Consider the following 12,383-nt stretch of genomic DNA (forward strand, 5'->3'; position numbering starts at 1 on the left):
CATATCAGTCAATGCCCATCCTCGATAGCACAGTGAATATCTCTGGACAGCACGAGAATATCTTGTCCAAGTATCCGTAGTGCTGGACAGCACTGGCACAATGGTATTGGCCCTAGGCTGGTGATCCAGATACCCAGGGGAATTCTCTGGGAACCTGGTTTCTGAATCCCACCCACCATGGCAGATGGCGAAATAAGAGTTCAATTAATATCTGGAATTAAAAGTCTAAAAGGTGACCTTGAAACCATTGTCGATGGTCGTAACAACCCATCTGGTTCACTAATGTCCTTTAGGGAAGGAAATCTGCCGTCCTTACCTGATCAGGGAGACTGCAGACCCACAGAAATGTGATTGACTCTTAAAGACCCTCACATGAAGCAGGTCAGCAAGCAGTCCAGTTGAGGCTCTTTACAGGTCAGGGATTTAGGTCCCATTCCTGAAGTATGAAATCCAGACCAACACTCCCATTGCAGTAGGTCAAGAGTCTTTCGGACAAGAAGTTAATTCTGCTCAGGCACTATTTTGAAGAGTTCTTCCCAGTGTCCTGGTCAAAATCTATCCCTCAACCAACCTCATTAATGCAGATTATCTGATCATACACCATGACGGGAGCTTCCTGTGAGCGAATTGGCTGCTGCCTTTCCTGGGATTACAAGCGACCTCATTTCAAAAGAACTTAATTTGCTACAAAGCACTTTGGGATGGCCCAAGTCGGTGAAAGGGCATGATATTAAATGAAACTTCTTTCCTGTATTTGTGGCGGCCTAGTGAGCTTTGACCAAGCTTGATGGGCTGAATGGCCAACTCCTGCTCCTATTTCTCATGACCTTTATCTCCAGGAAGTGCTCCCTCCCTGACAGCATTGGAGTATCATGCAGTAGAGATACAGTCATTCACCTCCATTGTGTAAAGTCTACTCTGTGGAGCATCACAACGCAAGTTGAAAGTTAATTACCACTCGCGATTGCAACCTCATTAGCTAACCGCTCCCTGACAACAGAGTACGAGTTACATTCGTGCTTGGCAGGTCTCCGTTACTCTGCATCTTGGCTATGCTATTTTGATTTCAAGGCGACACTGCACTGCCCAGCTCAGAACATAAACCTATTTACATTGCTACAATTAGCAGTCAGCAACCTCCCCTATGCCCACGAGTCTAATCCTTGCGCCTATTTATGGACACTCAAAACCCACAACATAGTTACGGAAACTACACCACCCATCCGAATCGTATATCTCAAATAGCAACCAGAATGTGAGTGAACTCGATATTGAAAAGAGAACCAAGAATTAAAAACCAAATGTTAAGCTTGCAAGACAGCCTTTGAAGGGATGTGAAATAAATCGGTCTACAGTAAACCTGACTCAACAGTTAAAGAATATTGTAAACCTACAGGCAATGGGGAATATGTAAAGTAGTAAGAGTCAAACGCCCCACTGGTGTATTTAAATAACAATGTCAACAAACAAGGTCAGAGTCAGTAATTAAGCTAAAAGAAATGGATTTCACAAAAACAAGGTTGAGGACAAATCCTGGACTGTGAGAGTGATAGAAAGCAATAGGATCTAAAGAAGCAATAAAAGGGGCAAAAATTGAATAAGGTCTTAATGTCTTGCTGCAATTATACAGGGCCTTGGTGAGGCCACACCTGGAGCAGTGTGTCCAGTTTTGGTCTCCTTATCTGAAGAAGGATGTTGTTGCTCTAGAGGCAGTGCAGCAAAGGTTTACCAGGCCGATTCCTGGGATGGCGGGACTGATGTATGAGGAGAGATTGAGTCGGTTAGGATTATATTCGCTCGTGAGGGGCAGCATGGTGGCACAGTGGTTAGCACTGCAGCTTACGGCGCTGAGGACCCGGGTTCGAATCCCGGCCCTGGGTCACTGTCCGTGTGGAGTTTGCACATTCTCCCTGCGTCTGCGTGCGTTTCGCCCCCACAACCCAAAAAGATGTGCAGGATAGGTGGATTGGCCACGCTAAATTGCCCCTTAATTGGGGGAAAAAAAATACTCATGAGGAGGGAATCTCAGAAACCTATAAAATTCAAACAGGACTGAAAAGGGTAGCTAGATGCAAGAAGGATGTTCCCGATGGTGGGGGTGTCCAGAACCAGTGGTCATAGGATTCGGGGTAGACCTTTTAGGACAGAGATGAGGAGAAATGTCTTCACCCAGCGCAAATTGATAGCAAGTAGTGATATAGGATCGGAAGGCATAGAATCTCTGTGGTTGGAGATGAGGAATTGCAAAGAAAAAAGGACCCTGACGGGAGTTACATACAGCCCCCTAGCGGTTGTCAGGATGTAGGGCAGAAAATAAATCAGGAGATAGAAAAGGCACGTAAAAGAGGCAGTATTACAATAATCATTCAATAAGCAGGTGGACTGGGAGCATAACTCCAAGCTTGGAAGAGAAAAAAAACAGCTGAGGAATTAATTCGACAATTAGGAAAAGGTGAATTTATCCTGTTAAAGATTCCCTACCATAGGGAGCGTTTGAAGGAATCCAGATAAAGTCGAAGAGGAGAGGCATTGTGTTGATCAAGTGAGATGAAGTAAAACTAGCGTAGAGTGCGAACACTAGAATAGGCAAGTTAGCTCATGTAGAATGGTGCAGCACGGGAGGCAGCAATTTGGCCCGTTACAACTGTGCTGGCCTTGGAGAGAACTATCTCATTTGTCTCCGGGACCTGGGTCTTTCCCCAAACCCTTGCAAGACATTCCAATATATTATATATTTCTAATCATGTTATCTGATGCCGACTCTTTTGCAGACACGCGCGCACACACTACATCTGTGTACCCAGATCAGTCACCAACCACGTTGGGTGATGTTGGGGGGGGGGGGGGGGGGGGGGGGGGGGGTGGGGGGGGGAGAGGAGAGATATCAATCCACTTACCCGCTGCAGTCATTTCAGCAGCTGCCAGTAGAATGAGCGTGTGGAGCAGGTAATTCATTCTAAAGAAAAACACATCAACAAAAACAGTTACAAATTGCATTTTCCAGGAAACTAAATGACACTCACAACCAGAAAATGCTTCTTTACTTTTCTATATAGAGAGGCCTCACAACAGCATGCACACGTTTGTTAGAGCGATTGATATTCAGACCCTCACCCTCCTCGGACATCCCAGGTTGTGTACAATTCCCAGTGTGGCCAGGCCCTGGGGTGATTTGGCCTCCACAGCCTTCTGCGGCAAAGAGTTCCACAGATTCACCACCCTTCGGCTGAAGAAATTCCTCCTAGTTTAACAATAGACAACAACTGGCCCACCTGATCTGGTGTCAATATCGAAGTGGGCTGAGAGAGAAATTCTCAAGAGAATGGAGTTTAATTCTAGATAGTGAGGCAGTGAAGGATTGAACTGGGCCCAAAATACTTTATTTGCAGACACCAGCAAAACGTAGACCACCTAAGCCACCTCAGCTCGATTTAAACGTGGTGAATCTGTGGAACTCTTTGCTGCAGAAGGCTGTGGAGGCCAAATCACGGAGTGTCTTTAAGACAGAGATAGATAGGTTCTTGGTTAATAAGGGGATCAGGGGTTATGGGGAGAAGGCAGGAGAATGGGGATGAGAAAATATCAGCCATGATTGAATGGCGGAGTAGACTCGATGGGTCGAATGGCCTAATTCTGCTCCTATGTCTTATGGTCAGAATTCCTATCCCTTGCCTAACAATCTATCAACCCCAGTCAAGCCCTAATCGATTCCCAACATGCACAAACTTTTGCAGTGGCAACAAAGATCTCAGATTTGTGTGAATGAGTGTTTGCCCATTTCACTCCTGAACAGACCTGCTCTAATGTTAAAGAGCGAGCATGCCCACACTGCCTTCTGGGTAAAGAGCGAGCGTGCCCACACTGCCTTCTGGGTAAAGAGCGAGCGTGCCCACACTGCCTTCTGGGTAAAGAGCGAGCGTGCCCACACTGCCTTCTGGGTAAAGAGCGAGCGTGCCCACACTGCCTTCTGGGTAAAGAGCGAGCGTGCCCACACTGCCTTCTGGGTAAAGAGCGAGCGTGCCCACACTGCCTTCTGGGTAAAGAGCGAGCGTGCCCACACTGCCTTCTGGGTAAAGAGCGAGCGTGCCCACACTGCCTTCTGGGTAAAGAGCGAGCGTGTCCACACTGCCTTCTGGGTAAAGAGCGAGCGTGCCCACACTGCCTTCTGGGTAAAGAGCGAGCGTGCCCACACTGCCTTCTGGGTAAAGAGCGAGCATGCCCACACTGCCTTCTGGGTAAAGAGCGAGCATGCCCACACTGCCTTCTGGGTAAAGAGCGAGCATGCCCACACTGCCTTCTGGGTAAAGAGCGAGCATGCCCACACAGCCTTCTGGACTCTTTCCCCCTCCCCGTACAGGACGCTGTCACTGTAGCGGCTGCTGCCGGTTACACTGTAGCGGCTGCTGCCGGTTACACTGTAGCGGCTGCTGCCGGTTACACTGTAGCGGCTGCTGCCGGTTACACTGTAGCGGCTGCTGCCGGTTACACTGTAGCGGCTGCTGCCGGTTACACTGTAGCGGCTGCTGCCGGTTACACTGTAGCGGCTGCTGCCGGTTACACTGTAGCGGCTGCTGCCGGTTACACTGTAGCGGCTGCTGCCGGTTACACTGTAGCGGCTGCTGCCGGTTACACTGTAGCGGCTGCTGCCGGTTACACTGTAGCGGCTGCTGCCGGTTACACTGTAGCGGCTGCTGCCGGTTACACTGTAGCGGCTGCTGCCGGTTACACTGTAGAGGCTGCTGCCGGTTACACTGTAGCGGCTGCTGCCGGTTACACTGTAGCGGCTGCTGCCGGTTACACTGTAGAGGCTGCTGCCGGTTACACTGTAGAGGATGCTGCCGGTTACACTGTAGAGGATGCTGCCGGTTACACTGTAGCGGATGCTGCCGGTTACACTGTAGCGGATGCTGCCGGTTACACTGTAGAGGATGCTGCCGGTTACACTGTAGCGGCTGCTGCCGGTTACACTGTAGCGGCTGCTGCCGGTTACACTGTAGCGGCTGCTGCCGGTTACACTGTAGCGGCTGCTGCCGGTTACACTGTAGCGGCTGCTGCCGGTTACACTGTAGCGGCTGCTGCCGGTTACACTGTAGCGGCTGCTGCCGGTTACACTGTAGCGGCTGCTGCCGGTTACACTGTAGCGGCTGCTGCCGGTTACACTGTAGCGGCTGCAGCTGGTTGCACTGTAGCTGCTGCTGTTTCCAATCCTGAGACTTGTGAATGAGGCCAGTCATCCATCAATCACACTAATCTCAGTTCCCCATTGGTCAGCTGAGCCGTCAATTACCGTGGTGCCACCCTTAGAAGTGCGGAATCTTTCAAACCCGGCCCCAAGGCTAACTGAGGAGCCAGCTGCTTTTTGGTGGCTGGGCTGTTATCTGTGGTCTTTGATCAATGGAAGCATGATATTGTTCCCGTTAATCTTTAAAGAACTCGCCCTGTATTGAATCTGTCTGTGAAGTGGATTTGCATATTCCACAGGACCAACACTGGGCTGTAATTCTCCACATAATAGGCACCACCTGGGTTTGGTTTGCAGCAAATAATTTCTGTACGAAGCGGTCGAATAATGTATTGACCTTGAGGTAACCCCAGTTTTAAAAACACCACAGGGCCATCCAACTCGAGATCGCTCATGCAGGACACATCACAAAACAATCCAGGAACAGTACAGAAACAAAGAAAAATCTGCAGCCTGAAAGTATTAGAAGCTTTCTAGACCCTTAGGTTCCCCATTTATTGTTGAAATTCCGAAGAGTACATTTACAAATTAAATCTTCAAGGTTAATATTCTGCGGATGCTTGCTCAATAAACAAGTTGTGAAAAGTACTGCGGGGAAGAACATCAGAGGAAACTGACTCATGACTTTCAAACCCACGATTCAGTGTCCCTGTGGGCTGCTCACACAGAAATTGCCCCTCAGATTGTGTTACAGTGTGTGTGTATATATATATATATATATATATATATATAGTGTTGTTAGGAAAACAAAGGTAGTTTTAAGGGATTTATATTGATAACTATGAGAAAAGCTTTAAAAAAAAGCAATGGGGGGCTAATGTTAGAAAGACATTTTGAATTTGGTTTTAGCTGAATTTGTTTTGCTGTTGGTTTGGGGAGTTTGAGGGGGAATATCTCACTCAGCTTTGCTGGAAGAAACCCATACCATGGAATAATGGTTAAGGAAACAAGCGAGGAGAGCTAAAGTTCAGCTAGTTAAGGAAGTCAAAGAGCTGAAGAAAAGTTTCCAAGAAGCCGGATGATAAAAGTACTAGAACAGAGGACTGGTCAATATAGGCAGAGTTGAGAATAAACTGAGTTAAAGAGACAGTTGCTCTTTAAGATTTAAAGTGGGGAAAGCAGATTTCAGAAGCAAATCAAAAGTTTGATGCCACTTTAATACAGTCTGAGAATCGATAGTTAAAGCAATTGTGAGGACAAAGAAATGCTGAAGTGGGAAGGTGCAAAACCTGGAAGCAAATCCTTGATGGATGCCTCGGAGGGAAAGCCTTTTTAAACAAAGATTTGAAAATGTGTCTTTTTGAAAAGGGAATTTGAATTCACTCGTGTAGATGCCGTAGTTCAGTGAGACATGTCAGCTTCTGGGCATCAAGGCAGCATAGTGGTTAGCACTACGGCATCATAGCACCAGGTTCGATTCCCGCTTGGGCACTGTCTGTGCGGAGTCTGCACGTTCCCCCCGTGTCTGCGTGGGTTTCCTCCGGGTGCTCCGGTTTCCTCCCACAGTCCAAAGATGTGCAGGTTAGGCGGATTGGCAATGATGAATTGCCCTTAGGTTAGAGGTGGTTGTTGGGTTACAGGGATGGGGTGGAGGTGTGGACTTAGGTAGGGTGCTCTTTCCAAGTACTGGTGCAGACTCAGTGGCCGAATGGCCTCCTTCTGCACTGTAAATTCTATGATTCTGGTATAAAACTCATCTGGGGGGCATTTTGAGGATAAATCCACTAACTCGTGTTCAGAGCAGAGTGTGCATTTGACCATAGTCCGTAAGTGCACTGACTATCTACTAATACTACCTTTAGCTTAAGATATACTTTATAAACTAGTGTTAACCTTAAAATCAGTGTATATCAATGAAGCTAAGGGGGGAATAAAGGAGTATTGTACCGCAATCAAATGTTCAATAAATTATTTTTCCTTGTTAAAAGTAATTAGCAATCCTGCGACTCTGTTCCTCCATGTTTTGTAACAAAAAAGTAAAAGTTAGTCTTTCGAGCCAGGGCTCCACACTGGGATCTTCCTGTCCAGTTATAACATCAACTGGGATTGGAAATGTCTCGGTGTATATCGTGTTAGGAAATAGATAGTCACGTAATATTTTTATTTGTGTGTATTAGGAATAAGTTTTAGCTTCAAGTCAATTTACATTCTTTATTTTGGGACTTATAAGGTTAAACCTGGCTCTAGTTTCATTTCAGAGTGGAATCAGCGGGTCTGGAGCTCTTTGTCTGACTTGTATTTTTAATGAGGTTTTATGACTCTTGAAATAGCTTAGGGAAGTTAAAGACAAAGGCAAAGGAGGGGGGGGGGGGGGCTGTTTTGTTGCCTAGTAATGGAAATCCAGACAGGGGAACCCAGAGATAGGACTGCAATGTTAAATTCAGTTGATTATTATGTGCCAAGGTGAAGGCAGAAGTTCGAATCTAACTGGACACACGAGCAGACTGATGTGGAAAATAAGTTGAAGAATCTTAGATGAGTGGCTCTAAGTTTAAAGTAACACTGAATGGTGAGTAAGTTCTGGACCTCAAAAGGAGATATTAAGCTGTCATCAGTCGACTGGGAGAGGGAACAGCGAAACAGCAGATCCTAAAGGAAAAGGAAGGCACTCCAGTCCAAGAACAAGAGTCTGGAACAGATTCTGTTCACTGAGGTTAGGAGTGAGGAACACAGGAAGGTTCAAAGTCGGAAAGCTGCAGGAAGCAAACTTAAAGCAAATGAGTCTGTGAGAAGCCCGGGGTCCAAGGAGACAACTGAAGGTCTGTAACTCCTGACTATTGCCTGTGGAGCAGTGGTGTTCTGTTGGTACAGCTGAGTACCTGAGAGTGTGTGTGGAAGGCAAAGCCTGAATGCACATGGTGATCCAGGGGAGAGGAACATCAGAAGGAGAGATGGAAACCCTGGAGGTGGATCACTGTGGAAAGCACCTGAGGGAAAACATTGGTTGGGAGAAGATTCAAAAGCAAAGAGTAGAAACCCCCATGTGAAAGACAGTGAGACCAGTTCGTTCACTGAGAGAAATGTCTGGGGGAAGGGGGGGTTGATAAGAGATCCATAGCATCTGTTTGGAGTGACAGCTATCACTTGGTTTCAGAGTGTGGTGTGTCTGACCACAGGTCACCTATTGGTTTATTGGCCTGTGGGCTTACTGCGATTATTAAGAATACAAATTGGATTTTGTAACTTCTGTTATCCTTACAAATCTATAAAGGTATAGTTATGGGTGAAGCAGTAGTATATTATTTAATCTTTTGTTTAATAAATGTTTTCTTTTGTTACAAGTTCATTGGCCGATTTCTGTGACTGTAGCTGCCCACCCCGTTTGAAAACAACAAATAATAAAAGTTGGGATCTATCAAGCTGGGTTCCACCCTGAGATCTGACTTTTCCAGCGATACCATGAGCTGGGATCATTTCAATAGTGGGTGTGTGTTACAATATAAAAAGTGTAAATGTTCCCACAGTCCCAGAGGATCATAGGCTGCTTTCCCCTTTGAGGGGGGGCAAGCTGACTGGTGGTGATTTAACCTGAGGGTCACCACACCTCAGGCGAGGGGCAAGGTTGAGAAGGCGGGACCCTTCATGTGTAACCTCAGCTGGTACAGGAACTGAACCCACGCCTGGTGGCGATGCTCCACATTACAAAGCAGCCAATAATGCATGTAGTGAAGGAAGAACATACACTTCTATTCTCTTTTCTAAAACCTCTGGATCCCCCAAAGCACTTCACAGCCAATGAAGTACTTTTCAGGTGTAGCCCCTGTTGTAATGTAGGAAATGTGGCAGTCAATTTACACACAGCAAGATCCCACAAATAGAAACGAGATTTAAATTGATTACCTTATTAAATCGGGTTAATTTGTCTGCAATTCAGGATATGACATGGTTCACCCCAGATGAAGGACACCATTTGGCTTATGTAACTCATCCTTCTACAGAACCGTCCCATCACTGTATCCAATTATTTCCCGACTTACTCCATGACTTTTGTCATCTCTCATTCAGCCAGAGACCAATTCAAGCATTAATCAATCAGTTTGTATGAAAGGGAACTTTCTGATCTCGGATCAGAACTCGTCTTGCAGTTGGGTAGGGTGTAACTGAGAATAGTGATTTAAGCTTTGTCGTTCCATTTACTACCTATCCCACTTGGTGGACACAATAGCCTAGTGGTCGATTTTGGACTAATAATCCTAGAGAACAGAGTCAAATCCCACCGTGAGCAGTTGTTACATTTTGAAATTACACAGAACAAGGTTCATGATGTAGGGGTAACATATTAGCACGCATAGAGGATTTAATAGCTACCAGGAAGTAGAGATTAGACACAAAGTGGATGACGTTCAGGTTGGCAAAATGTAACAAATGGAGTGTTGGGGTCTCAACTGTTTTCAATTTAATCAACGAGTTGAATAAAGGCACCAAATGTATTATTTCTAAATTTGTTAATGACACAAAGTTATAAGTTGTGAAGAGGATGCAAGGAGTCTGCAGATGGATTTAGATAGGTTTTAGTGAGTTTTTTTCAGATAGGTTAAGTGAGTGGACAAAGATTTGGTAGAATGTGAACTTGTACATTTTGGCAGCAAGAATGGAAGAGCAGCAGATTATTTAAATCGAGAAAGATTGCAGAACCCGGAGGTACAAGGCACTAAACATTAGTCTGTAGGTACAGCAAGTGATTAGGAAGACAAATGTAATTTAGTGAAGGGAATGGAATAGATAAGTACGGATGTTTCACTACAGTTGTATAGGGCCTTGACCCATCTGGAGCAGTGTGTGACGTTTTAGTCATGTACTAGAAGAAAGGATACACATGCATTAGAAGCAGTTCAGACTTGCTTCACTCAATGTCCCTTTCCAGGGATCAGTCATTTAATATGAGGAAAGAGTTGAGAGAAATGAGGTGATCTTATTAAAACATACAAGATCTTGAGGGGTTGGACAGGGTAGATGCCGAGTGGGTGGCACGATGGAACAATGGTTAGCACTGCTGTCACACAGCGCCCGGGATTCCGGTTCAACTCCGGCCTCGGGTCACTGTCTGTGAGGAGTCTGCACATTCTCCCGTGTCTGCGTGGGTTTCCTCCGGGTGCTCCGGCTTCTTCCCACAGTCCAAAGATGCGCAGGTTAGGTGGGGCTCCAGGGTTCGGGTGGGGGAATGTGCCTAGGTAGGGCGCTCTTTTAGAGGGTCAGTGCAGATTCGATGGGCCGAATGGCCTCCTTCTGCTTTTAAGAATTCTATGGTTCTAAAAATAGGGAACACAAGTTTAAAAATAAGGGATCTCCCACACAAGTTGGATATGAAGTGAAAGTTTTTCTCGGAGTGTTGCGAGTCTGTGGAACTTGCTTCTCCCGAGAGCAGTAAGCGGCGGGTCACGGAATATCTTTAAAGGCAGGTATAGATGGATTCTTCACTGGGTGGTGTGGATGTGGAGTCGAGGCCATTGTCAGATCAGCCATGTAGCAGCTGAAGGGGACGAATGGCCTATTCCTGCTCACAATGTTCACAAGACCGTTTGGTAAATTTAATCTCATGGCAGCTGTTAGATTGTCGTCAGGACATTCAGAAACCTGATGTGATGATTAGGAGCTATTTTGTAACCTCGTTTATTTGCTTTCTCTGCAACTAATTGGTCTTGTGATATCAACTGAAGGATAAGCGGTGGCCAGAGAGAACTCCCCAGCTCTCCTTTCAAAAAAATGCCACGAATCCTTCACGTTCGCCTGCACCGGCAGACTGCAGCTTATTCAAACAAGATTTTTCAAACACTTCTACCAAAGGAAGGCACCTCTGACAGTGCCGCACTCCCTCAATACTACACTGGAAGTGTTAGTATGTGTTCATGTCTTTGACGTCGGGCTTGAACCCACAATCTTTCAAATCTGTGACCGCTGCCGTATGGAAGGACCATGTCCGCAGGTACCCGGGACCACCACCACCTGGAGGTTCCCCTCCATGCCACTCACCACCCTGACCTGGAAGTATGTCAATCGTTTCTTCACTGTCTTTGGGTCAAATTCCTGGAACTCCCTCCCTAACAGCATTGTACCTACACCACAGACTCTGGCAGTTCAAGGAGGCAATTGGGGATTGGCAATGAACGTTGTCCAAGCCAGTGGTGCTCAAGTCCATAATTTTGAAAAAAATAATCTTTATTGTCACAAGTAGGCTTACATTGACACTGCAATGACGTTACTGTGAAAAGCCCCTAGTCGCCACATTCCGGCGCCTGTTCGGGTACACAGAGGGAGAATTCAGAATGTCCAATTCACCTGACAGCACGTCTGTCGGGACTTATGGGAGGAAACCGGAGCACCCGGAGGAAACCCACACAAACACGGGAAGAACATGCAAACTCCGCACAGACAGTGACCCAAGCCGGGAATCGAACCTGGGTCCCTGGAGCTGTGAAGCAACAGCGCTAACCACTGTGCTACCCAATTATTTTTAAAGAAATCTTCCAACCCAGAGACGAGGGTGCTCTTCACTGACCCAGTCACATTTTCTGGATCGGGTAGATGTCCAACGCATCAAAGCGGGTTAATACAGTCTCTTGTGTTCAAAGGAACGATTTCCTGCAGGGAGCTTAAACAAATTATTTAAACTCCCCAACAAAGAACGAGCACTCATCTTTTCTCAAGTCTGGACCTGTTTTCCCCCCAACAAGGGAATCAAGAACTGGAACGCTTACTGTGTTCCACTCCCAGGCTGACACTACAATGCAGTTCTGAGGGTATGCTGTACTGTCAGAGGTGCCAGCATTGTGATGAGAGGTTAAACTGAGGCCATAGCTACTCTCTGTGTAAAAAGATCCGAGAGCCACTGTTTCTTAGAGCAGTTGGCGTTTTTCTTCATTGTCCTGGTCAACATGTAACCCTTAATCACAGAATTAAAACACATGATGACGCTGATGTTTGTGGGAGCTTGCTGTGCACATATTGGCTACCAGTCTTTCAAAAGCTCTTCTTTGACTGTAAAATGCTTTGGGATGTTCTGTCATAGAATTTACAGTGCAGAAGGAAGCCATTCGGCCCATACAGACTGCACCAGCTCTTGGAAAGAGCACCCTACTCAAGCCCACACCCCCACCCTATCCCCACAACCCAGTAACCCCACTTAACCTTTTTGGACACCAAG

At 46.4% G+C, this 12,383-nt stretch overlaps 1 protein-coding gene across 1 annotated transcript in view; it reads right to left on the reverse strand.

Moving 5' to 3' along the window:
- LOC140428227 (butyrophilin-like protein 2) overlaps positions 1-12,383 on the reverse strand; it is a 100,723-nt gene that overhangs the window by 17,645 nt on the left and 70,695 nt on the right. The window contains exon 2 of the mRNA XM_072514471.1: positions 2,898-2,956. Within this exon, the coding sequence (XP_072370572.1) occupies positions 2,898-2,955 (58 nt within the window). The 5' untranslated portion in view covers position 2,956. The remainder of the gene's footprint in view (positions 1-2,897; positions 2,957-12,383) is intronic.

The sequence above is a fragment of the Scyliorhinus torazame genome, chromosome 1, assembly GCF_047496885.1.
Source record: "Scyliorhinus torazame isolate Kashiwa2021f chromosome 1, sScyTor2.1, whole genome shotgun sequence".
Classification (NCBI taxonomy): Eukaryota; Metazoa; Chordata; class Chondrichthyes; order Carcharhiniformes; family Scyliorhinidae; genus Scyliorhinus; species Scyliorhinus torazame.